General features: G+C 43.1%; 1 protein-coding gene and 1 long non-coding RNA gene across 2 annotated transcripts in view; one reads left to right on the top strand and one right to left on the bottom strand.

Annotated features, from left to right (window-relative positions):
* Positions 1-27,359, top strand: part of LOC107129076 (uncharacterized) — a 99,761-nt gene that overhangs the window by 5,779 nt on the left and 66,623 nt on the right. The window contains exons 2-3 of the long non-coding RNA XR_001489139.4: positions 9-70; positions 720-841. This is a non-coding gene — a long non-coding RNA (uncharacterized lncRNA). The remainder of the gene's footprint in view (positions 1-8; positions 71-719; positions 842-27,359) is intronic.
* On the bottom strand, positions 3,856-26,123 carry EPCIP (exosomal polycystin 1 interacting protein). Its single transcript, XM_005548819.4, has 2 exons — positions 26,012-26,123; positions 3,856-6,614 (listed from the first exon to the last, which is right to left on the bottom strand). Exon 2 carries the CDS (start codon positions 6,548-6,550, stop codon positions 5,891-5,893), a length of 660 nt encoding a protein of 219 aa, XP_005548876.1. The 5' UTR covers positions 6,551-6,614; positions 26,012-26,123; the 3' UTR covers positions 3,856-5,890.

Raw genomic sequence — 27,359 nt, 5'->3', positions numbered from 1 at the left:
CTCTTTAGCTTTGCTGAGTCATTTCAAAGTTACCTGCGGACATCCTGATACTGCAGCCCTCAATACTTCAGTGAGTATCCCCTAAGAACAAGGGCGTTTCTCTACATACCCATAATACAGTTATCACACTCAGGAAGTTTTACATTAACATACTACTGTTATCTAACATCGAGTTCATATTCAAAATTCCCTCACTTATCCGAGTAATGTCTTTCATGGCTGTTGTTTTATCCCCAATCTGGTATCTTGTAAAGATTGTGCATTGCATTTAGTTGCCATGGGTATTTAGTCTCCTTTATTCTAGGACAGCCTATCCTTTCCTTTTTTCTTCTTGTCTTTTAACTTTCATGACACTGACTTTTTTTTTTTTTTTTTTGAGACAGAGTCTTGCTCTGTCACCCAGGCTGGAGTGCAGTGGCGAGATCTCAGCTCACTGCAACCTCTTCACCTCCCAGGTTGAAGCAATTCTCCTGCCTCAGCCTCCCAGGTAGCTGGGATTACAGGCATGCACTACCACGCCTGGCTAATTTTTGGTATTTTTAGTAGAGATAGGGTCTCTATGTTTGCTATGTTGGCAAGGCTGGTCTCGAACTCTTGACCTCAGGTGATCCACCCACCTTGTGCTGGGATTACAGGTGTGAGCCACCATGCCTGGCCAACATTGACATTCTTGAAGAGTCCTCATCAGTTGTTTTTGTTTTTGTTTTTTTCTTTTCCAGAATGTCCCCTATTTGGATCTGGATTACACAAGTTTGACATTTTTTGGCAAAAATCTTACCTAGGTAGTGTGTCTTTCTCAGTGCATCACATCAGGCAGCTTATGGTGCCAATTTGTCCCATGGTAAGTTTTTTTTTTTTTAATCTCTGTGGGTACATAGTAGGTGTATATGTTTGTGGGGTACATGAGATAGTTTGATACAGGTATGCAATGTGATCATGGAGACACATGGGGTATCCATCCCTTCAAGCATTTATCGTTTGTGTTACAAATAATCCAATTACACTCTTTTAGTTATTTTAAAATGTGCAATTCAGTTATTATTATTATTGACCATGGTCACCCATGGTAAGTTTAATCACTCAGTTATGGACCTTTCTCCATTGTAAAGGTCCTGCTTGTAATTAATAAGTAATCTGTGGAGTGATGATACTTTTAGACTGTGTAAATATTCCTCAGAATTTCAACCAATAATTTTAGCATCCATTAATGATTCTTTTCAGAATTCATGATTACTATAGTATCTGCAAAATGGTTATTTGGTATTACTCTCTATTACTCCTTCTAAATTTATTAGTTGCCATTCTTCTGTAAATCAGGCTTTCTTTTCTCCTTTCCCACTTTTTTTTTTTTTTACTTTTTTAGTGACAGTACAGATTCATGGAGTCGTTTTCAAATCAATATCTAAAATCCATTTCTGTAATTGATCATTTTGATGTCTATATTGTCCCTAATTTGGCCAGTAAAACTCTCTGCAATGGCTTCTGTATTCTCTTGCTACATCGCCATCAGCTTTTTGACCTTATTTTACTTTCTGTTACAGTAAGATGTTTCAAGCTCACTTTATGTTTTTGTTTTTCCAGACCCCTGGAATCAGCCATTTCTTCAAGGCCCTATTTTTGTTTATTTGTTTGTTTGTTTGTTTTAGTGGGGAATGATGTTGAGAAACCACAATTTAGGTATCAGGTGTGTTCTTTGCCACAGGGGTATCATTGTTTCTAGGCTTTCTCAGAGGATAAAGCTAAGACATACGTCTTAAAAAGCATGAGTTCGGTCAGGTGTACTGGCTCACACCTGTAATCCCAGCACAATAAGGGAGGATTGCTTGATCCTACGAGTTTGAGACCTGCCTGGACAATGTAGTGAGACTTTGTCTCTACAAATAATTTTAAAAATTAGCCAGGCATAACGGCATGCACCTGTAGTCCCAGCTACTTGGGAGGCTGACGTGGGAGGATGGCTTGAGCCCAGGAGGTTGAGACTGCAGTGAACTATTAGCACACCACTGCACCCCAGGCTGGGCAACAGAGCAATACCCTGTCTCAATAAAAAAATTTAAAATAAATAAATAAATAAATAAATAAATAAGTCATGAGTTTGCACTGATACCTTTAATTCCAATCCAACATTCCAGGCGGCTGCTTCTTCCCTCACTTCATATTTCCTACCATTACAACTCTGGATGGACCCCCAAAAACTTCAATGTATTTACTTTTTTGCACAATCCTATAAAGTGGTTTTAGAATTGTTGTACCAATATTATCACCACCAACAAACCTACTAAAGTTTATAATTTCTTTGCATTTTTAAAAGCTAGTAGTGTTTTATTTCTTTCACAAAAAAATCTTAAAATAAATGTGGCAAAATGTTCATATTTGTCAATTCTGGATGATAATTACATGAATGTTAGTCATACTATTCATTCTTTTCTTTTTAAAAAATTGTTATTGAAGTATAGAATGCATACAGAGAAGTGCATTTATATTAAGTGAAGAGCTAAATGAATTTTTACTAACTGACATGTGTATCTGTGTGTGCGGTGCTTCTCTATGTAGATATACAAAAATATAATTGTTGTTTTCTAGCTTGTGTAAATTTTAAGACACATTACTAAATAGTACTCAAAGTGATTGTACCAGTTTGTTCTCTTAAATAGAGACTGTTTGCCTACAGGCACGACAAAATGGAATATCAAATAACTTTACTTTTTGCCAATCTAGTGGATGAAATATTAGTTTCCTATTGCATTTCTCTTGTAGAGGTAATTTTTTTTTGTTCAGTTATTGGCTACTTGTTTTCATCTTAAAGTGAATTGCGTGCTTATTTCATTGTTTTTCTATTAGATTGTTAGTCTCTTTGTTTTCCACTTTAATACTATCTAATTTAACATTATGATATTTGTCTTGGGTATGATATTTGTCAAATGGTTGCCCATTTTTATGGTGATTTCTTAGTTATATACTAAACACGGGATGGATTATTCATGAGTTTTTCGGAAAGGAGTGGGGGTGGGCAATTCCCAGAGCTGAGGGCTCCTCCCCTTTTAGACCATATAGGGTAACTTCCTGATGTTGCCATGGTGTTTGTAAACTGTCATGGCACTGTTTGGAGTGTAGCAGTGAGGGTGACCAGAGGTCACTCTCATCTCCATCTTGCTTTTGGTGAGTTTTGGCTTCTTTACTGCAACCTGTTTTATCAGCAAGGTCTTTATGACCTGCATTTTGTGCCGACCTCCTATCTTATCCTGTAAGTAAGAATGCCTAACCTGCTGAGAATGCAGGCCAGCAGGCCTCAGCCTTATTTTACCCAGCCTGTATACAAGGTGGAGTCACTCTGGTTTAAACGCCTCTGACATTTCCCCCATCCCTTTTATAAGAGAACCCTTAATCCTAAGGGTTGTAGAGAGATGAAGGTCCATCTTTTGTAACTTCTGGAGGCTGAATGGGGCGATGATATTCCTGCCTAACTATTAGGGTCTCAGATCCAGGGTAGAGAGGAGTTCAGTCAGAGAAAGTCTCAGTATGGTGAGGGCCATTCATAACTCTGACTAAAGGCAATATAACTAGTTTCCAGATTTTGGAGAAATTAGGTAGAGAGAAACAAACATGCTTCACATTTTGTTCACAGGAGCATAATTTACTCAATTGTTGAAAGCTGTCAGTAGCTCAAAAGAAAAGTTTCCTTGACTCCAAAGTCGGCCAGTCAGTGTTGTTCTATTTCCTTTGGGTCAGGGGTCTCCTTAGTATCATCTCTTCGCGGTTGCCATAAAGATGTTACCAGAAAGCAGTCCTAAACCAGACCCCAAGAGAGGGTTCTTGGATCTCACATAAGAAAGAATTCAAGGCGAGTCCATAGAGTAAAGTGAAAGCAAGTTTATTAAGAAAGTAAAGGAATGAAAGCATGGCTACTTCACAGGCAGAGCAGCCCACCTCCCTTTTCTGTTGGAGAGCTGGTGGTTAAACTTTTATTAGCACACCACTGGCTGAAGGCGACAAGCTACTAGCCCCAGGCCAGATAGGTACCATTGACATAGTTTGTTTGACCCACATGATATTAATTAAAACAAACAGACAAAAATGCTGAATGGCATGCCACATTTACAAATTGTGAGAATTCACATAACAACCTGGAATACCTCATTCTCTTGAAGGATCAGATCTGGCCCCATCAGATTTTCCCATGGCAGCACTCAGTGGGAGCTGAGCCACTATAGAGCTTCAGGTGGGGCGTGCACCCTTACTCAACCACCATCCCACCACTCCCTGTTGTCCCCCAAACCCTGCAGCTAAGTGCCAAATGCCTTTTATCCCCATGCCTGTGCTGTGGATTTTCTCTGCCCATTCTTCATCCCACAGCAGCACAAACTGAACCATACTTTTAGTCCAGAAATCTGAAACCTCAGGCTTGATTTATAACTAAATTAGTTTTCCTTTTCTATTGATTTAAGTCCCATTAACTCACAAGTATTTCTCAAAAGACTCACTTAAAACGTATGTGAAAGGGCTTTGAAACTATTAAAAGCTACCAAATGGAAGATATTTATAGGAGGCATATACTTTCTAACATCATTTAATTTTATACTTTATTAATAAAAATTATTAAAATTCAATTTGTTATATTTTCAGTAACTAATGACAGTGAATATATTACTAATCTTTTCACTTGTCTTTTCTTGCTTTCCTTTCTCCTCCTTTTTCCCCCTTTCCTTATCTTTTTCTATCACTTTAACATTATCTGAAGTACAATGTCAGTAATGAGGTCACATTTTTCTATTAAAATTAATACTTCGGTCTTTGTTTTGGCCTAATTTAAACACTGACATGGACTCATGCTAATTAGCCTGAATGGCTAAGTCCCCCACCAATTAAGCAAATGTAGAAATTGCAGGTTATTTCAGTTACTCTATGTTAAGGTTAAGAGGAAAAAAAAAAAAAGTGATGTATGTGATCTAAAGTCATTAGCCCCAGGACATCCTGTTAAGTCATGGACTATTTCTTATCATTATGGCATCATGAATGCAATAATGTTTCAAATTCATTCCACTCCAGGTTTAGACGTTTGTATCACAATTGCAGTGGATTTTTTTTTTTTTTTTTTTTTTTTTTAGATAGAGTTTCGCTCTTGTTGCCCAGGCTGGTGTGCAATGTTGCAATCTTGGCTCACTGCAACCTCCGCCTCCCAGGTCCAAGTGATTCTCCTGCCTCAGCCTCCGGAGTAGCTGGGATTACAGGCATGTGCCACCATGCCTGGCTTATTTTGTATTTTTAGTAGAGACAGGGTTTCTCCATGTTGGTCAGGCTGGTCTCAAACTCCCGACCTCAGGTGATCCGCCTGCCTCGGCCTCCCAAAGTGCTGGGATTACAGGTGTGAGCCACTGCGCCCGGCCATTTTATAAAACTCACAGTCCCAAGACCTCTGAAATCAATTATTCTCTACTTAGAGGAATTCCAAGCAATTTCACAAAATGAAACAGAAAAAAATTAAGGCAGTATTTTGAAAGAAGATATGTTTCTTCTAGGGTCACCTCCTGGGAGGAGCTCCACTAATCAGTCTCTAGGGTGTATTGTTTTCTCCATTTCTGACGGGATGTTTCCCTGCAGGCTCCTAGTTGCAGAGACCAAGCCTAGCTGCCTCCCAAGACATGTCCCTGGATGGAATCAAGTTGGTTTTCGGGTTTCTTTTTCTTTTGTTTTTCAAAAGTGCGCCGGCACTTGGGCACAGAGCAGAACCGAGAGCTGGTTATTGGTGTGTGTGGCTGTGTTGCAAATGGAGCCTGCAGAGAGAGGCACAGTTGTGGGTAGGGATACCTATCTCATGGCCTTATTTCCAGATTCCTTCTGCAAATTATCCATCATTTGCCAAAGTTCCAGGCAGCTGGACGCAGTTATTATGTTAGTAAATAAATGTGACAACATAGCTTTTGTGGCTTGGCATTGGGAAGGTTTTAAAATAAGAAAAGTCAGGAAAGTTGTTGGCAATGCTGGTAACGTTTTCAATACTATATGATTTTAAGGACGAGTCCCTGTTGAAAAGAGCCATATCTAAGAATGAGATATACATACATGGCTGCCAGCCTTTGTGTAACCACATGGGCTTCTCTCTGGAGTCACTGTCCCCAGCACTGTGGATGAGTAGGCTCTGCTCTGGGAAGGGATGCTTGGCCTCCATGTTGATGCGCAGCCTCTGCAGACCACAGATAGCCAGGTATTCAGTGGGGAGAGTGTTGGCGCTGCACAGGGAAAGCTTCAGGTCTTGGACCAGCGTGAAGTTCAGCAGGCGGCCCAGTGCAGATGTGTCCGTGAACCAGATGGTCAGATGGCCATTGTAGCTGGTTCGCCCCACCGCAAGGGGCAGGACAGTTTTACAGCTGCACATCAGGTTGGCCAAACTGTAGTCACAATCCCGGATGTCCGCAGAACAGCTGCAGTTCCGAATGGTGTTTTCCTTTGTGAAGATAAGCGTGCTGTTCTTCTGACCTTTGGTGAAGCAGTTAAGTGCAAAGATGCCCAGAGCGCTGATCAGAAGGAGACAGTGCCTGCGAGGTGGTGCCATGCTTGCCCAGCGTGGGCCAGTGTGTTTATCCCCCACCTTTGTGAACCAATTTGTTGGAACTCACCTGAAAGAAAACAGGCAGCTTTATCACAACCTTTCGTTTGAAATACACAGTTTGTGGAAAAGGAACCCCAGAAAAAAACAAGTTGTAAACATTTCTTTCTCACTGTTCTACTAACTGTTTCTTGAGCCGCAGGCAATACTTGCAGCCCAGGCACTGGGAAAGCTCTTTTCTCAGCACCTTATCCAGAGACAGCAGCCAAACCTTTGAGCTCTGCTCATCTGAGGTGTAAAACTCCCAGTGATGTCGGCTGACAGTGAGACCAGCATGTCAACAACACAGCCAGAGCAATGCCAGAGCAGATGCCAGAGAGGAGACCTACCGCATCCTATCTACGGGCAGGGATTTGGAGTTGAGAGAGCACATTCTTCAAACATCCAATTACTAGTATCAAGTGCCCACAAACACCTGAACATGCATATGCTTTCCTCCCCCTCAATATCTGACTTCCTGGAATTCAGGAGACAAACACTTCTTTGTTGGATTCAGCTATCCAAGCACTACCTATTACACAACATAGCATGAATACCAATGAAGCACTTAGTTAATGGTAAGCTTTAATTTCTAAGTAGATAAACATGCCTTCCATCCCCACTGTATTAATCTGTTTGTAGGTCCATTCATCCTTTTCAGGGCCTCCTACCTAATGTACCTAAGTAACTGTGGTAATAGACAACAAAAAGACTAATCACCCACTGATTAATCACAATTATTTTGATTTAGCTACTCTTATGCCAGAAGAAATTTATGGACTGATCTTGTCAATTGCAGGGCTCCAAAACAAAACCATATATAGGAACTTCTAAAAAATCTAGATAAGGTAGGGATGCATGGGCCATTTAAAGAGCAACACCAATGTCCAGTTTTGGGGGAAAAGCCCTACAGTGTCTGGCATATGACAGATGCAGGGTCCTCTTTTGTGGTGTGATTGGAATGAGATCTGAACATCATGGCAGAGCATACCACATTTCAGTTTGACGAAAGTAATCGCATTCCCCCAATGACTGAAGAGAGAAACCAAACAATTCAGTCCATCTCCATTTGCTGAGTTCCATGGGTGTGGTGGGATACTGGGCATGAGACCTCTGAGTGGGAGGGCCCAGAGCTACTGGCAGGACCACTACACTAAGGGTCAGGGAGCAACAGATGGAAGGGTCAGTCTGAGGATCTCAACATGTGTCCAAAGAGTATGGTGACAGCAGGGAAGAGGCTAGGCAGACAAGCAGCAATTAGGGTGTAAGACGAGGCCACAGGGCAATTAGAAATCCAAAGGAATCAAAGCTAAAAATGTCAGGGATCAGGTAGACAGGCAGGAGGCACAAGCCACAACCCCATGACTGGAATGCCAGGAGGATAGAAGTAAGCTCTGCCGCGTAAACTTGAACAGAGGGCAAGACATTGATTCACAGCAATTCTGACTGTATTCATGCATTTATCCCTCCCTTCCTCCCTTCCTTCCTTCCGTCCTTCCTTCCTTCCTTCCTCCCTCCCTCCCTCCCTCCCTCCCTCCCTCCCTCCTTTCCTTCCTTCCTTCCTTCCTTCCTTCCTTCCTTCCTTCCTTCCTTCCTTCCTTCCTTCCTTCCTTCCTTCCTTCCTTCAACTAATGCTTATTGGAAGATTACTAGGTGGCACGCCCTCTGCTAGCCATTAGGTTACAACTCAGAACAAGACAACCCAGGGCCCAGTCCTCATAGAACTTATGTCCTAACGAAATTCCTTCTGCTTCCAATGGGCTGGGCATCAGAGCCCAAAGCCAGGCCAGTCCTGCATGTGAGGACGGAGAGGCTGTAGCAGTGGGGAGAAGTGGGAGGAGGGGGCAAATGCAGGAGTTGGGCAGGACCCAGCCTAGGCCATGTGCCAGGCCCTGGCTTAGGCCAAGCAGAAGAAACAAAGATACAAAAGACCTGGAGCCTATCCTCCAGGATTTATCCTCAAAGGAAAGGACAAATAAGGCTGAACTGAGAAGCGCTGTACTGAACATACAGGCTGCTATGAGAACACAGCAGAGAGAGAGAGATTCGACGTGGGGGACTGGATAAGGCGCTTTATAGAGCTTTGTGTCTATTTTGAAGTTGGCACAGGATTTTCTTAAAGAATTTATTAATAGGTACATTTTGTCATGAAAGAAAGAGCTTTGAGAAACGTGGAGAACAAGAGTTCTCCCTGTACAAGAGGCTTAACAGTCTTAAGCAGTGTTAGAATGTGGGTGTGTCTACCCCGCTTAGTGAGCATATGTTCTTGTTCTGGTCTTTGGGCTTCCTGATGTCCAGGAGGCAGGGACCATCCTGAGGTCCTGAGGAACGGTGAATAATTTATTAATTACAAGATAATTTTAGACAATCAGCTGTCCCAGATTCCACTGGAGGCCTCTGGGACTTCGTGTCCCAGTAACCCTGTCATCCCAGAACCAGGAATGCCGTCAATACCGTTGGCCCACCCTGACCCTAGCCTTAAAAGGAAAGAGAGGGGAGAGGTCTATTCATCAGCCCAGACTTACTGAGAAAAGTGCCTGCCTCCCTCTTTCAGGTGCCAATCCTGTTCAGGGGCAGCCGTGGAGGAGGAAAAGAGATCAGAAGAGAAAAGGATATTGGTTTGCTGGAACATGTGGGACAAGAAGTTCCCAGAAGAATTTGTGAGCAACTTCCCAACAGTAAGGCCCTGGCTGGACCTCAGGATGGTCCTTCCTGGATATCAGGAAGTCCCAATGCCAGAACAAGAACACATGCTCAGGGGGAAGGCTCACTAAGAGGGCACCGAGTGGGGCAAATACCCTGGTAACCCGTTTATGGGGGCTGCCACAGAGATGCCAGTTGGATATTTTCCTCCTTCAGTCTACCATGAGTTTCTTTTTTCTTTTTTGAGATGGAGTCTTGATCTGTTGCCCAGGCTGGAGTTCAGTGGTACAGTCTCAGCTCACTGCAAGCTCTGCCTCCTGGGTTCCAGCAATTGTCTTGTCTCAGTCTCCTAAGTAGCTGAGATTACAGGCACGCACCACCATGCCCGACTAATTTTTGTATTTATAGTAAAAATGGGGTTTTGCCATGTTGGCCAGGCTGGTCTTGAACTCCTGACCTCAGGGTGATCCGCCCGCCTCGGCCTCCCAAAGTGCTGGGATTATAGGCATGAGCCACTGCACTTGGCTGTACCGTTCAAGGTTCTCTTTCACTGGGGTAAACACCTTGAGAGAACAGTTTTTGGGCTTTATATTCTCAGTTTCCCACACAGTGCCTAGCACATAGCAAGGACTCAACAAATTTCATTGAATGAATGAAAAAACATAGTTTACCAAATGACAGTGTACTCAAACTCTTTTAACTGCTAGCTATAGAAATCCAATTAAGACTGACTTGAGTAAAAAAGAAAAGAAACTGCTCACTTATTTGAAAAATTAAGGAAGGATTTCAGGCATGGCTTGATCCAGCTACTCAAAAAAAAGGTTATCAGAAATGTCTTTCCATCTTTCAGTTATTCTTTCTCATTTGTGGGCTTTATTCCCAGACAAGATCACTCCTTCTGGGGACAAGATGGTCACTAGTAGATCCAGGTTTACTTTCTATCAGCTGAGCAACCTCTCAAGAAAAGAAACAAACAAACAAAAAACTCTTTTTAAATAGCACCAGGCTGCTGGGTGTGGTGGCTCATACCTGTAACCCCAGCACTTTGGGAGGCCAAGGTAGGAGGATTGTGGGAAGCCAGGAGTTCAAGACCAGCCCAGCCAACATCATGAGACATAATCTCTACAAATAAAATAAATTAGTTGGACATGATGGTGCGCACCTATAGTCCCAGCTACTCGGGAGGCTGAAGCACAAGGATCACTTGAGTCTGAGAATTCGGTGTTGTTTAAGCCACCCTGTTGTGGTATCTGTTATGGCAGCACAGGCAGAAATAGGGACACAAGTGCAGGTTCAGGGCAAGGTGTGTGAGCACACTCAGTCCCTGGCCTCGGCGTCTCTCTGGATAGCTTCTTGCCTAGGGTGACTGACAGAGGGAGGGATGATATGAAAAGGCACCTGTTCTTCTCATGACCTAACCCCAATTCTTACTCCACGGGTTCATGACAGCCAATTCTGCTGGAGACTGTGTCTTAAACCTTCCTCCCCTAGTTTCCCTCAAGTACCCCTCATGAGTTGTGATTTCACTGGGCTTTGAAATCTTAGGCCATTTGAGGCTGCAGTGAGCTATGATTGTATCACTACACACTCCAGCCTAGATGACAGAACAAGACCCCCTCTCTAATAAATAAATAAATATGGCTGGGCGCAGTGGCTCAGGCCTGTAATCCCAGAAATTTGGAAGGCCAAGACGGGCAGATCGCTTGAGCTCAGGAGTTCGAGACCAGCCTGGCCAACATGGTGAAACCCTGTCTCTAGCAAAAATACAAAAATTAGCCAGGCAGGGTGGCACGTGCCTGTAATCTCAGCAACAGGGAGGCTGAGGCAGGAGAATCGCTTGAACCTGGGAGGCAGAGGTTGCAGTGAGCAGAAATTGTGCCACTGCACTCCAGCCTGGGTAACAGAGTGAGACTTTGCAACCAAATAATGATGATGATGATAATAATAATAATAATAATAATAATAATAATAATAATAAAATAAATAACCAAATAAGTAAATAAATAAATATTGGAGGCAAAAATACACTGGTCTCCTGAGTCGTACGCTCAGCTCAGGACCCAGTGAATGGGATCAGCCACACTGCAAACAGTGGACTGAGAAGGTAGAAGGATGGTTCTGCAAAGGGAAATCAGGAGGTACTATTAGAAAAGGGCCAGGTAGGCAGTCAGAAAAGTGGGTGCCCACAAGACCTGTGGGATGAGCGTGGGTGAGCATTGCAACTCTACTCCTCTCAGTCTCAGCAAACACCAAAGCACCACTTAGATAAAATGAACTCTAAGAGTGCAGATATATATCTGACTTTGTGGGATATATTCAGAATTTCAAATTGGTTCCTTTACTGGAAGGCCCCTCGTTTTTACCTCCCAAGAATCTTCAAGGATTTTTGCAGGGACACACGTTGGGGACTGCATTTGTGAGTGATAGCCCTGCTTACCTCTCCAAGTCCTGGCTTCACAGTGTGTTCCTTGGGGTGCCCGGGCCCTGGCTTTCTTCTGATTTTAACCCCAGAGCCATAACTCAAATCTATACTTGAGACTGCTTCTTGCCAGGGCATCTCCTCAGCTTATGACTCGAGCCTTTCACAGTTTCTTCTCTTGAGTCTTTCCCCTAATTGCATTTCCACTTTAAAAATAAAAATCACCGCCAGGCGTGGTGGTTCACACCTGTCATCCTGGCACTTTGGTAGGCTGAGGGAGGCAGATCATTTGAGGTCAGGAGTTCAAGACTGGCCTGGCCAACATGGGGAAACCCTGTCTGCTAAAAATACAAAAATTAGTCGGGTGTGGTGGTGCACATCTATAATCCCAGCTACTCAGGAGGCTGAGGCATGAGAATCCCTTGAACCCAGGAGGTGGAGGTTGCCGTGAGCCGAGATCGCACCACTGCACTCCAGCCTGGGCTACAGAGTGAGTGAGACTCTATCTCAAATAATAAAATAAAATAAAAACCACTTTTGATTTCAAATTAAACTCACTTCCAAATTACGTTTTTAAAGTGCTTTTGATTTTTAATTGCTATAAGAATTTGGAGAATGTCTCTTGATTTTTCCACAATTAGTTATTTGTCTTTTGTGTTAGGACTATAGCACTCAGAACATCATTATTTATGACATTTCAGATCTGTTTTGGGCAAATGCTCCAAATGCTATCCTCCCACTGACATAATATCTCCTTACTAGTAATATCTTCTTATAAACAGAACTAGTCGAGTTTGAAACATTCCTTTTGAAGCCAAGTATAAACATTATCTAAATGTTGGGTGTAATCCTAGATTGAGAAGGAATCTGTGTGGAATTTGTTTTGAAGTAACTGATGTCTGTGTCTCCTCAATTCAGAGCCCTCTGCCTTTACGCAGCTAGTTGCTAGTATTGTTCTTGAGATTTCTTCAGCTGTGCTACAAAAATAATACTCAAACTGACTCTGATAGTAGCTCTGGTTTTTAAACCTGTCCGGTGATTTAAAGGCTCAAATATTTAACAATCATGCACAAAGGCTGGGTGCAGTGGCTCACGCCTGTAATCCCAGCACTTTGGGAGGCCGAGGCAGGTGGATCACGAGGTCAGGAGTTTGAGACCAGCCTGACCAACATGGTGAAACCCCATCTCTACTAAAAATACAATAATTAGCTGGACATGGTGGCATGTGCTTTTAATCCCAGCTACTCAGGAGGCTGAGGCAGGAGAATCACTTGAACCTGGGAGGCAGAGGTTGCTTTGAGCCAAGATTGCTCCATTGCACTCCAGAGCAAGACTCGGCCTCAAAAAAAAAGTCATGCACGGTTTTTAGCACCTTGACTGAAAAATTTGGATGCATAGACATCCGCCGAGTTTTTGTCATGGCTGCATCAAGCTACTTATTGTGTCTTACAACCTAGGTGTATGTTAGAGACTTCTAGTCCCCATGAATACCATTTTCACCTCTTCTTCCTTGGCACATTGTTGGACTTTATTTCTGAGCTTCTGGTAGTGAAGTGGTGCCATGTGATTGAGTTCTGGCCTATGGAATATGGTAGAAGATTCCACAAAGGAACCGACAGCCCTAGAAGATGGCAGAACTGTAGACAAAAGGTTGAATCCCTGAATGATTGTATGGAAGAGAGCACACCCCTCTACCCCCTTAATGGCATTAGTCTGTGATGTAAGGGAGGAGCAGATCTCAATTGCTCTAAGCCACTGATGTCTTGAAGTTTGTCAAAGCAGCTAGCCTACCGTGTTAGCTGGGTACAATACATCAGGTGATAATATTGCTTTGCAACTTATGATTTTTACATCCTCTTTTCTCAAAAGAAAATGAGAAATCAACATTTAGAGGACATTTATTGGATGCCAGGCAAATGGCCTAAGTCATGGGGAGGCAAAAATGAAGACGATATCATCCATGCCCTCAAGGGACTTGAAGTTTGCCCAGAGAACTTGGAATGTACTCTGGGAACAAACAACTGGGCAACTAATTATGAGACAACGTGATTGGTAGTTCTTAAAGATGCAGATGGAGGCCAGGCACAGTGGCTGACGCCTGTAATCCCAGCACTTTGGGAAGCCAAAGTGGGCAGAGCATCTGAGGTCAGGAGTTTGAGACCAGCTTAGCCAACATGGTAAAACCCTGTCTCTACTAAAAATATAAAAAATTAGCTGGGCGTGGTTGTGGGCACCTGTAATCCCAGCTGTAGGCACCTGTAATCCCAGCTACTCAGGAAGCTGAGGCAGCAGACTCACTTGAACCTGGGAGGCAGAGGTTGCAGTGAGCCGAGATTGCGCCATTGCACTCCAGCCTGGGCAACAAGAGTGAAACTCGTCTCAAAAGAAAAAAAGAAAAAAAAAAGATGCAGATGGAGTGGTGGTAAGGAAGAAATGGAAAGACTCCCAAAGGATGTGCTCTTTGGGCCAGGCAGAGAAGAGGTTCGGGTTAGGAAAGGTGAGGCAGTGCAGATACAAGAGTCATTGGCGCAGATGTCAGAATGACTAAAGTCCTTAGTATGTTTAGAGCAGGTATAAGACATCTGGGGGTCCATGAGGCTGGGGAGGTAGGCAGGAGGACAGGGTTAGACAGGACTTTGCTGATCAAGCTAAGGGGTTTGGACTTTATGCTGGCAGTTACTTGGTCTCCAAACTCTTCTGATCATCACCCCATCAATAAATAATTTTAAAACTCTCCCCAATAGATATATCTGTTAATTTAGGAATTAATTAATATAGGCTATTCACATATTACCATGCTTACATATCATCTGCATTATCAACAATACACAAACAGTAGCATTTTTAAAAATTTGAGATGAAAAATAAATAAAAATGAAAGTTTGAATATTTTCAGCTCTACCCCATTAGCTTGGCTTGCAAACCTCCTGGGATGTAAACTCCCTCTTTGGAGGCTCCCGCAAGAGACAAAAAATGAGACGGTAAAGGTCTGAAGCAGGAGACATCTGCTCAGATCTTGTTTAAGGAAGGTAACCTAGGCTGCCAGGGAGAGATCAAATCTGGGGAGAAGACACTAGAGTCAGGACAGTGAGTTCAAAATATTTTTCTTTTGTATTTTCTTCAATGATTTCCATCTATCCAATTGTTGACTCCTTCTAACTCCAGGCTCTTTGGATAAATCTATTTCAATATCTGGAATCCTCAAGGGGATGGAGAGGACCAAGAATGTAGGATTGAGAAGGCGGGGATGAGGATGAGGCTGTCTTCCTCCTATGACCATGCAGTCAGGACACCTGTTAGAACTCCTGGGAGGGAACCAGTGGTACAGGGAGCAGGAGAGCCCAGTGGGCAGCACACAAAAGCATTCGTCTCGCTCTGTCTCCCAGGCTGGAGTGCAGTGGCACGATCTTGGCTCACTGCAACCTCCCACTCCTGGGTTCAAGCAATTCTCCTGCCTCAACCTCCCATCGTTGTCTCATTCTTAGCATCCCAACACAGTTTGCCTGGGAACGCCACTCCCTGAGACATCCACTGTGAGCCCTGACAGCCACGAGAAAAACATAGCTCATTTTCTCAGAATTAGGAGACTCTGGAGGGCTTCATCAGACTGGCAGCAAGCCTAGCTGCTAGTGAGGGTTAGTTATGGCAAGCTATGGAGTAGGTGGAGTAGCTCTCCAATCCCCAGTTCCCCTTGATGTGCCTTCCTCTTAATTCCTTGATCATCCATTCTTTCCAGGAGCCAGTGCTAAAAACCCGCTCACAGATTGGGATCTGATACCAGTTGGTTAGGCCTCAATCGGAATTTAAACCAACACATTCTTTCCCAAGGGTATTTACACTGTAAGCCTTACGGCTACCTTGTTCCTTATTAGAGAGACAGCAAGGATCAAATAGAAAGTATGGAGGAGTGTGGGGTGGAGACTCCACGCTAGGGCTCCAGAAACAAGTGGTCACCTGTTCTCAGGTCCAGTGGCCACTTGTCCAGGGTTGTGCAACCCCTCTTCCCATTTAGGTCAAGGAGGGGTGTTGGCTATTCTGTTATGTGGATGAGATGCCCACATAGGCACTGTGTGAGGGCTTTAGATGTAGGACCTTGAAATGCTCTTGAAAAAAGGGATTTTAGCATTTTTCTTTTCTTTGGCTTTGTTCCACAAATGCACTGCAGGAGGCAGGTTAGAGATAAACACTATGTAAGATGATATTTGAAAAGGGAATTATATCTTTGTTGTTTAATATTTCAAAGCTTATGAAGTTGAAAGCTCATTTGGGTCCCTCCCCAATGTTTTCTTACTGTGGTACGTGTTGTCTTTTATTTCTTCTTCACATTCCACAACAGCACACCCTCATCCTTGGTGCGAGCCACTGAGTTTTCACAGGCCCTTACAAGGATCTAGTGCTGAAGTCGCCGTTCTGTGCAATCTCTGTGGGTGAAGATCATTTCCCTTTCATTGTGGTCTACGCAGTTCATTGTGAGGGGCAGGAAATGAGTTCCCAGTACTTCTGATGTGATCAGAATCTCATTTGGTTTATATAGTAGGATCTAAACTGTAAACTGTATGCTATCATCTGATATATTTGCTCATCTAGAAAAAGAGGAAGTAAATTCATGTCTCCGTAAGTTGGAATTATGCAGGCAAAATTAGCTTCAAGTATGCAGTTTGGGTTTTGAGAGGACATACTTTAAAATATTTTTGTGACTGTTCATGTTGAACTCACTAGTATATAGTTGGATCAGTCAGAGAACCTGTCTGAGTCTTATTTCTCTTGACATGGCACAGGATAATAATCCAACCACACAGGTTACAAAAGCAAAGTAGATGCATATGATCATATATATATATATATATATATATATATATGAATAGTACTATATTATTTATTTATTGTGTTTAGAGATGGGGTCTCACTATGTTGTCTAGGCTGGTCTTAAACTCCCAGGCTCAAGTGATTCTCCTGCCTTGGCCTCCCAAGGCGCTAAGATTATAGGCGTGAGTCACCGCACCCAGTCTGAATAGTTCTATAGTATTATGTATATTGTAGTACTAATAAGTACTCATAGGTATACTACAATATACATAGTACTATTCATAGACAATGATATTTTGTAATATCGGAGTCATAGTGATAACAAATATATTACCATGCTCTGTGAGGGCATCCCAAAAGCCACCCCAAAGAAATCTAAAGTAACTGGTTCATTTAATGCATTACTTGTATCAAACATTTGACTAGAGAGAGAACAGGCACAGCATAAAACAAAAATGTCTCTTTGCATGATTTTTCCTGTAACCAATCAAATCAGATTTACAAATGTCCTCCTGTAAATGCTGAGGACTGTGAGGTCCTGAAATTATTAGTGAGCTAGTCTGGAAAATAGAAATTATCCGATTCCCATTTATACTAATTTAAATGTGTGTAAAATGTTTAAAGGAACAGCAGGAATGTGGGCTGTGATCAAAACACTTTATTTCTGATGTCCTACTGTGCCTAATGGATATTACAGTAGGTCAAATAATGGTCCCTAAAGGTGCCTGTGTCCTAATCCCTGGGCCCTGTGAATGCTTTACCTTACATGGCCATAAGTCCTCTACAGACATGATTAAATTAAGGAACTTGAGATAAGGAGATGATCCTGGATTATCTGGGCGGGCCCAATGTAATCAACAGGGTCTGTATAAGAAGAAGGCAATATGACAACTGAAGCAGAGATTGGAGCCATGTGGCTACAAGCCAAGGAATGCCAGCAGCCTCTAGGAGCTGAAAGAGGCAAGGAACAGATTTTTGCCTTGGAGTCTCCAGAAAGAACCAGGCCTACTGACACCCTAACAATAGCCTGGTCAGACTGGTTTTGAACTTCTGACCTCCAGAAGTGTAAAAGAATATAGATATGTTGTTTTAAGCCACTAAATTTGTAGATTTTTTTTCTTTTTTTTTTTTTGAGATGGAGTCTTGCTCTGTCACCCAGGCTGGAGTGTGGAGTGCAATGGCATGATCTTGGCTCATTGCAAACTTTGCATCCCATGTTTAAGCGATTCTCCTGCCTCAGCCTCCTGAATAGCTGGGATTACAGGTGTGTGCCACCATACCAGCCTAAATTTTGTATTTTTAGTAGAGATGGGGTTTTACCATGTTGGCCAGGCTGGTCTCAAACTCCTGACCTCAAGTGATCTGCCTGCCTTGGCCTCCGAAAGTGCTGGGATTACAGGTGTAAGCCATTGTGCCTGGCCAATTTGTAGAAATTTGTTATAGCAGCAATAGGAAATGAATACAGAGATGATGAGGAAACCAAACCACCACATCAAACCACCCTTGTGGACCAAAGCAGCCCTTCTGTATTCACAGCCCTGCAGTGTTTGCTAATTATATTATGTGGTTTATTCCTCTCATTAGCCTAGATCATAAGCTCTCAGGCTAACTATTCTCCTGAAATACCAAACTCAATGCTCCCATAGAATAGTCACACCATGTTGGATCCTGCCAAGCCCAAACGGATACATTTGGATGTGTCTTATGAGTTGAGGAGGAACCATCTTCAGGTGGTTAATTGCATACGTGGAATTGTTGAAGAAGAAAGAAGAGCGAAGCGGATATGGGAGGATCCAGGGCAGTGAAGAACAGAGGGATGGGACAGTAGCATTTGTGTCTTTACAGCCCAAACATATGCCTGAGGCTGAGTCTGGTCAGGTAGCAAGCAAAGGCTGCAAGAAGTGCTTTTGAGATTTCTGAGATGTGAGGTACAAGTGGCCCCCTGTCCAGGCAAGAAAGGGCGACATTGAGTGATGGATAGAAGCATTTTCTCCACTTCTGTACTCTGTACAGCTCAGCTCTAGCACAGTGAGGAATGAGGGACAGGTGGCACCATTTGACCCTTTCTCGAGAACAGACTGGGGCCACCCCTGGATGTTGCTCCCTGGTCATCAAGCAACAGGGAGCCCCATGGCCAAGGCAAGGGACAGTCAGCATCCAGTGGGGGCTGGGGACAGGAGCAGATGAAAGGACCATTGTGAGCATAGGCAAGACCCCTGGGGACTCAAAGAAGCACCTGGAGAAAATTCTATTTTGTAGACATAGTGGTGGCAGGAGGCAAGGACCTGTATCAGGTAGGTGGGAGCATGAACCAGCAGAATACAAGCTATTTGTGTTCACTTAACTTCATCTGTGCCTGGTGAAGCCAGGGGCTCTTCAGGTATCAGCTGGATTACTGGTTTGAGATTAAATTGATTGAATCATAGAAATAGACTAAAGTGCTCAGGAGCTTAGAAGCTGAGTAAGAACTGCCTGAAAAGCAGATATTTTATTTGGAAAGCACTGAGCTCACCTGGGTGTTAATTTCACCCAGTAATTTGCTGCCTGGATACGGGGCTTCCTTGTTGGTTTACTGTGGGGTTTTATTAGTTCGTTTTGGTGCTGCTGATAAAGACATACCCAAGCCTGGGTAATTTACAAAAGAAAGAGGTTTAATGAACTCACAGTCCCACATGGCTGGGGAGGCCTCACAATCATGGTGGAAAGTGAGTCATGTCTCACATGGTGGCAAACAAGAGAAAAGTGAGAGCCAAATGAAAGGGGTTTCCCCTTATCAAACCATCAGATCTCGCGAGACGAATTCACTATCACAAGAACGGTATTGGGGAAACCACCCCCATGATTCAATAATCTCCCGCTGGGTCACCCCACAACACGAGGGAATGATGAGAGCTACAGTTCACGATGAGATTTGGGTGGGGACACAGCCAACTGTCTCAGAGGCCAAGTTTCTGATGCCTTCTTGCTGATCGCAGTTTCCCCAGACCTTAGCACAGGGCTGGGCACACAGGGGCACACCACGACTGTTTATATTATCCAAATGAGTCCCTACGTTGGCTAAGCCAATGAGGCATGTTATTGGTCCTTGATTCTCTCTTATGCGTTTTTTTTTTCAGTGGGGGCGACGGAGTTTTGCTCTTCTTGCCCAGGCTGGAGGGCAATGGCTCCATCTTGGCTCACCACAACCTCCGCCTCCTGGGTTCAAGCGATTCTCCCGCCTCAGCCTCCTGAGTAGCTGGGATTACAGGCATGCGCCACCATACCCGCCTAATTTTTAGTAGAGAGGGAGTTCCTCCATGTTAGGCTGGTCTCAAACTCCCGACCTCAGGTGATCCACCTGCCTCAGCCTCCCAAAGTGCTGGGATTACAGGCGTGAGCCACCTTGCCCAGCCCCTCTTTTGCCTTTTACCTCCTAGGATTGTCGAGTGTTATCAAATCAGCAAGCAACATTCATCTTCTTCTTCAGCGAGTTTCATTATATGGCCTAGCTGTGGCAGAGAAACCAGAATGAATTTCTGTGTATGGGTGACAGGGTGGGAATTTGAGCTTAATCTCCTATGGCCTAGCTGTGCATCATCCTTGAAAGCCACTGAATGACATCTGGCAAAATCCCAGGAGGCACCTCCAACCTCCTGTGACTTTACCAAAGGGCCTAGTCTAGGTTCCCGGTTGCCTTACAACTTCCCTTGAATCTGATGAGGATGAAGGGTAAAATACACTTGGCTAGAATGGAGACCGTGAGTCCCAAGTCGGCCTCCAATCACTGCCCTTCCATCTTATGCCACACACCCTCCGAGGGGCGAAGGAAAACATCAGTACAGTTAGTATATTTTGGTCTCACAGACATTTGTGAGCATCACAAAGCCATTCCCCTAATTGCTCTTGGTTGAGTGATTACAACAGCCCTTGCTGCAAAACTCCCCCACGACCTAACCTTTCAGAGTCCAATCTTGTAAAGCTAACTCAGGGAGAGCTTGCTTAAATTACTGGGCCAGTATTATGTGAGTGTGAGGTTGCCAAGGAAAATGAGTCAGACACTAATCCCTTTGCTAGGAGATGAGAAAAAAAAAAAAAAAAAAAAAAGGCTGGCAGACCTTTACTATTTTAATTACCTGCTTCCAGAACAATAAAAGGGAATTCAGATCTTCCACTTACAGTTGTGCCTTCTTACATTCCCGTAAAGTACCTGCACTATTTCCTTGAGATGTAAGCCTTGGGCTTTTTTTCCTTTCAACTGTGTTCGAGCTATAGTTCTGACCATTCAAGTTTGGATAAAAATAAGAATTAAAATTTCCTTTGCTGGTTTTGGTTACAAATATTGGAACCAATGAACATTTAAACCTTGTTTCCTTCTTGAAAGATTTTTCAGAGTTTTAAAATGCCTCCTGGGAATGATGACTAAAGGTAATGTGGGATCCTGGATGGGATCCTGGGACAAAAAAAAAGGACAATGGGCAAAATCTAAGGACATCTGAATAATGTTTGGACTTTATTTTATAATAATAGTGTGTCAATACTAGTTCATTAATTGTGACAAATGTACCATGCTAATGTAAGATGTTAACTCTATATGAGAACTCTCCATTATCTTCACGATTTTTCTGTAAACCTAAAACTATTGCAAAATAAGAATTTTATTTAAAAAGAGTGAATCCTGATCTCATTGATTACTCTTTGAAGATTAGTTTTGTGACAGCAGCAGAGCTCCAGTAGATAATCTGGCGTCACGATTTGGGCTAAACTGAGTGCCCATGAAATAGTGTCTAGGCACAACTCCAAATGAATTATTCAGACCTCCTGGCCACAGAGAAGATTCTTTTCTTTTCTTTTTTTTTTTTTAATGACCCAGAGACCGGGCATTTCAGAGATGCAAATGCGAAGTAATCCTTTTATGGGAAGTGGATCAAAACTGGGAAAGGAGATACACCAAGGCATGTTGTGGGGACAAGCCTCGAGGAGTACGTGTGTGTGTGTGTGTGTGTGTGTGTGTGTGTGTGATGTCTCACTGGGCTTTCATTGTTCTTCCTTCCTTCCTTCCTTTCTTTCTCTCTCTCTCTCTTTCTTTCTTTCTCTCTTTCTCTCTTTTTTCTTTCCTTCCTTCCTTCCTTCCTTCCTTCCTTCTTTCCTTCCTTCCTTCCCTTCCTCCCTTCCTCCCTTCCTCCCTCCCTCCCTTCCTCCCTTCCTCCCTCCCTCCCTCCCTCTCTCCCTCTCTCTCTTTTTCTTTCTTTCTTTTTTGACAGAGTCTTGCTCTGTCGCCCAGGCTGGAGTGCAGTGGTGCGATCGATTGCAAGCTCACTGCAAGTTCTGCCTCCCGGGTTCACGCCATTCTCCAGCCTCAGCCTCGCGAGTAGCTGGGACTACAGGCACCCACTACCACGCCCGGCTAATTTTTTGTATTTTTAGTAGAGACGGGGTTTCACCGTGTTAGCCAGGATGGTCTCCATCTCCTGACCTTGTGGTCCCCCTGCCTCGGCCTCCCAAAGTGCTGGGATGACAGGCGTGAGCCACTGTGCCGGGCCTTTCTTTCTTTCTTTCTTCTTTCCCTCCCTCCCTCCTTCCCTCCCTCTTTCTCTCTTTCCTTCCTTCCTTCTCCCTCCCCTCCCCTCCCCTCCCCCCCTCCCTCCCTCGCTCCCTCCCTCCCTCCCTCCTTCCTTCCTTCCTTCCTTCCTTCCTTCCTTCCTCTCTCTCTCTCTCAATGTCTCTCTTTCCTCTCTTCCTTTCTCTCTCTCTTTCTTTCTTTCTTTCCTTTTTGGAGACAAAGTCTTGCTCCCTCACCCAGGCTGGAGTGCAGTAGCTCACTGTCACCTTGAACTCCTGGGCTCAAGCAAACCTCCCAACCTCAGCCTCCTGAATAGCTAGGACTATGGGTGCGTACCACTGGCTAATGTTTTTAATTTTTTGTACAGACACGATCTCACTGTAGTGCTCAGGCTGATCTACAACTTCTGGCCACAAGAGATCTTCCCACCTCCCAAAGTGTGGGGATTACAGGCGTGAGCTACCGCGCCTGCCTGCATTGTGTTTTCTTATTCTCCAATCTGGACCCTGTTCCCCTCATGCTGCTTATGCCACCCTCTGTATTTGGGATGATTTCTGTTTCTTATCCACTAAGAAACCACCTTCATCTCTCATGCTGTCTTCAAATCTCTCCTCTTTCATGACATTTTATTAGTCTGGGGGAATAGGTGACAGTTCTTGTTTGACTCAAACCTACTTTTCTTAGAGTGCAGCATCAGTCTATTGTAAGATAAATTAAAAAAAAAAAAAAAAGGTTTTGCAAGCCAATCTGTTATCACACAGAGCCTAGTACCTAGTTGTGTTAGATTTTTAAGCCACTCCCAAAAACCAGACTTTTGCTGTGATCATTCTATTGCAACCATTCTCATCAGGTTCCCAGTGAATCCCACCACCCCCATACTAAATTCAGTGATTAATTTCCTGGTCTCATTTTGTTTGACTTCCCAGCAGCATCTGACTTGGTTGCCTCCTCCCTTCTTTTTGAGTGAATAGCTTTCTGTTCTTCCATGATGTCACCTTCCCCTGGTTTTCTGTCTCCTTCAATGGCCACTCCTTCTCAGTCTTTTGGCTGGCATCTGATCTTCTTACCTGTTATTGTTGCATGTCTGCAGCTCAGTGCATGGCTGTCTTCTGTATGTGCGTCCACACTTTTGGTGCCTGCATGCTGTCCTGTGAAGTTCAATACCACCTAGATGCTGATGGTGAACTGAGATATGTCTCTACCTCCTGACCGCATCATGTTCACATGTCCCACATTGTATCTGATAGCTCTTTCTGAATGTCTAGTAGATATCTCCAACTTAACATGCCAAACACACAGCTCCTGATCCCCAAGGAAGTTCAGACTCCTATGAGAAATGTTATTGTATCTATAACTCGCCATTCCTCAGCCCCATGTTCCCAAGGCTAAGCTAGCTAAATATAGCAAATTGTCATTGATAAAGAGGCAATATACTTTAAAATATAAAATGTGATACATGTATGTTGTATGTTGAAAATTGAATGATATCAGGAACTATCCATATTTTTATTCACTAATAGTAAGATCTAATGAGTGTTTCTTTTGTGCCAGGTACTAAGTGTTTCACACATTTTATGTTATTTAATCCTTTCTGTAATCCTACAGGTAGATATTATGGCCCCATTTTTTTTTTTTTTTTTTTTTTTTTTTTTTTTTTTTTTTTTTTTTTTTTTTGAGACAGAGTCTCGGTTTGTCACCCAGGCAGCGGCACTCTCTCAGCTCACTGCAACCTCTGCATCCCAGAGTCAAGCGATTCTCCTGCCTCAACCTCCCGAGTAGTTGGCATTATAGGTGGTGTACCACCACGCCCAGCTAATTTTTGTATTTTTAGTAGAGACTGGGTTTTCACCATTTTGGCCAGGCTGGTCTCGAACTCCTGATCTTAAGTGATTCACGCACCTCAGCCTCTCAAAGTGCTGGTGTTACAAGCATGAGCCACTGCATATGGTCCCATTTTCATATCAGGAAATGATACACAGGGAGGTTAAATAACTTGTCCAAGGTCACAGAACTAGTTAATAATGGCTAAAATTTGAACCCAGACAGCCAACTATACTCTGAAGAGTCATGGTGGAAATTACAGTGCTATTTCCCACCCCAGGGTCTTGGGTCTATTCAAGGGAGATTCCATGCATTGTATTCTATTACTAGATGCTGTGGCATTTAGCCTAGATGTGTATAGAACCCTCATGCTAAATGCTATGATGTGGTGTCCTCATGAATGGATTAATGCTGTTATTGAGGAGTAGGTTGGTCACCATGAGAATAGGTTTCAAATGAAAGGATGAATTTGACCCCCTTCCTGTCTGTCTTTCTTATGTGTGTGCACATGCTCTCTTGCCCTTCTACCTTCCACCATGGGATGAAACAGCAAGAATGCCCTTGCCAGATGCAGGCCCCTTGACCTTGGAATCCCCAGTCTCCAGAACCATAAGAAAGAAATCTGTTCTTAAGTTCATAATCAGAATAGAGGACAATATGAGCAGAGTGCTGCTTCTGCTAACACAGGTATGGAATGTGGGACAAAGAATTCTCAGAGAGTGAGCCACTGGGAAGTCCTAACTAGAATATGTGGCTACTGTACCTTTCTACTTGACACAGTCCTTGAGAGAGTGAATTAGGCAATGAGTGCAAATCCTTCAGGCTTTTCCCTTGAGTGACTTGGTAGACACTCAGTTCATTGCATCACCAGGGTTCACATCCACAGCTTTGCACAGCTACCCCTTGGTCCCATGCCCACAGAACTGTGAGGCCTGCCTGTTCTTCCCACTGGGGCCTGTTGACCTACTAGCTCCCACAGACACAGACACAAGCCACTGGGCACTGAATTTTAAAAGCTGATAATGTAGCAGCTTTAAGCAGTGAAAAATATTAGTGTGGAAAAGAAAGCTGAGAAATCCAAGTCAGCTCTTGAAAAGCACTCATATCCATAAATACTTTATTGAAACTGTTATTTTCAGAAAATGCCCAATTTCTGTCAGAAAAAAAAGTAATGAAAAGTCTTTTTTTTTCTTCCAAACATATTTCATTATTTAGTCTAAAAAAAAGCAAAAAACTTCTCAAGGATGGCTCTTTTTGGTAAAAAAAATTTCAAACAAATGAGATCTTTTCTTTTTGGTATTTTTTAAGGATGGGTTTTTAATAAATATTATGCACAATGTTTTTGAAACGTTTCCTGTCCTCAATATACACCAACATACTTTGTGCTAAAAACTTTCCAGAAATATGTTTATTAAACAAAGAAATATATGCAAGACTGTATATGTTCTACTCATTTTGAGATAAAACATTCCCCTCCTCATCTTGCCTTTTGCTACATTATTTATCATGCTTTTTCACTTTTGAATAAAAGACCAATTTTTTAAAAACACGAACTATCCAATCCAAATGTTAACGCTCATCTTAACTTACTTTCTTTTCTTTCTTTGTTTTCTAATCAGCAAACTCTATAAAGCCTGGTGTGTAAATAGGCAGTAAATATAATACTATTAAAAGATAAAACAGAGCAAAGAAACAATATCAGCCGATGTTTTGGGAGTTCCCACTTTTCTTTGTTTGCGATCACAAAAAGGAAAAGAGATATCAGATCTGATATATCTCTTTTCCTTAATTGTTATTTAGCACTGAAGACTAGTGGAAAAGTCTAGCCAGATGTTTTAAAATAGAGACAAGATTTCAAGGAGCTTTCTGTTATATTAGCCTTAAGTGAGTTTATCTTTTTAGGGTCTAAATGAGAAGACCATTTCATTATTTGCTTAATGCACTGAAAATCTTTCATTTTCAAGGCAGGATCTCAGTAAAGAGGAATTCATATGCCTGGAAGCCTAAAGTAGTGTTTCATAGTGAAAGCCACTCATACATGTACATTATGTTCAGGAAATGCAAATGCAACAAGAAGGTGACCCTGATAATGGTTCTTCCAACCGTCACAGTTCCTGCCATGCAGCAGAAATTCTGAAGCTCTTAAAAACTGTCAGACTAGGCATGCTTTTTAAAAAAGAGGAACAGAGAAATTACTTACATCTCAGAGTTCCATCGTGAGGCCTTGCCTCTCCACTCCACAGACCTCTGCCTGGCCACGGATCCTTCACCCTGGCTTGACAGCTGGTTTAATCTGCAAGCCAGGGTGGAATGCGTGGTCTTGCACTTGCTGTTCTTTTCCGTCTTCAGAGGGCCAGCGGCCTGGTCATTTCCATGGCAACCAGGAGCAAGCGGCTGGCCTACCAGTCTCATTAACTACACACAGGAGAGAACCTGCCTTGGTGACTTCTGGCCACTCTTTTGGGGTTCTAAACTGGGAAGTTTCTAGAAGAAACTGAGGAGACTGTTGCTGTAGGCTGATCCCAAAGGATTGACACAAATGGAAGAAATTCTACTTTAGCAGGAAATTGAATGGATTAAATGTAGAGTACGGAGACTCCTTGATACTTTTACTTTCATGATTTATTCCACCTTTTTTGGTCTGATGAATTGTTACTTACGGTAAATGCCTGCATTACTGTAAAAAGTGTCCCATCGTGGTTGTTCCAGAGGAAAAAAAAAAGCTCATTTGAACTCCAAAGATAGACATTATTCTCTCTCTCTTTTTTTTTAAGTTCATTAAAAAAAAAAAAAATGAGAAGCCACAAAACCAATAAATAGGTAAAAATTATTCTATGTACATTAACTGATGTCTTAGTCCTTGTGGGCTTCTACAACAAAATACCATTAGTTGGGTAACTTACAAACAACACATTTATTTCTGTAGGCTGGGAAGACCAAGATCAAGGCAGATTTGTTTTCCGGTGAGGGTCTACTTCCTGGTTCATAGATGGCACCTTCTAGCTGAGTCCTTACATGGTGGAAGGGAGACAACTGTGGTTTTTCAGCTTCTTACAAGGGCACTAATCCCATTTATAAGGGCTCCACCCTCATGACCTAATCACATTCCAACATCTCCGCCTCCTATGCTATCACATTGAGGATTAGGTTTCAATATATGTATTTTAAGGGAAGATAAATACCTGGGCCTTAACAACTGATGAGGTCTCACTAAATATGGGAAAAAAGATAAGGCAGGGGACCCCAGTCTCCAGGCCACAGACTGGTACCAGTCCACGCTACAGCAGGAAGTGAGCAGTGGGTGAGCAAGAGAAGCAGCTTCATCTGTATTTACAGCTGCTCCCTATCACTCACATTACCACCTGAGCTCCGCCTCCTGTCAGATCAGCAGTGGCATTAGATTCTCATAGGAGCAAATTGAGAATGCTATTCTATTGTGAACCATTATGAACTGCGCATTCGAGGGATCTAGGTTGCATGCTCCATCTGAGAATCTAATGCCTGATGATCTGTTACTGTCTCCCATCACCCCCAGATGGGACAGTCTA

The sequence above is a fragment of the Macaca fascicularis genome, chromosome 3 (genome assembly GCF_037993035.2).
Source record: "Macaca fascicularis isolate 582-1 chromosome 3, T2T-MFA8v1.1".
Classification (NCBI taxonomy): Eukaryota; Metazoa; Chordata; class Mammalia; order Primates; family Cercopithecidae; genus Macaca; species Macaca fascicularis.
The sequence above is the reverse complement of the archived record's forward strand: the minus strand, read 5'-3'. Positions and strand labels throughout refer to the sequence as shown.

Excerpts from the sequence above, each read along its gene's own strand:
- EPCIP (XM_005548819.4), bottom strand. The coding sequence starts at position 6,550 with ATGGCACCACCTCGCAGGCACTGTCTCCTTCTGATCAGCGCTCTGGGC.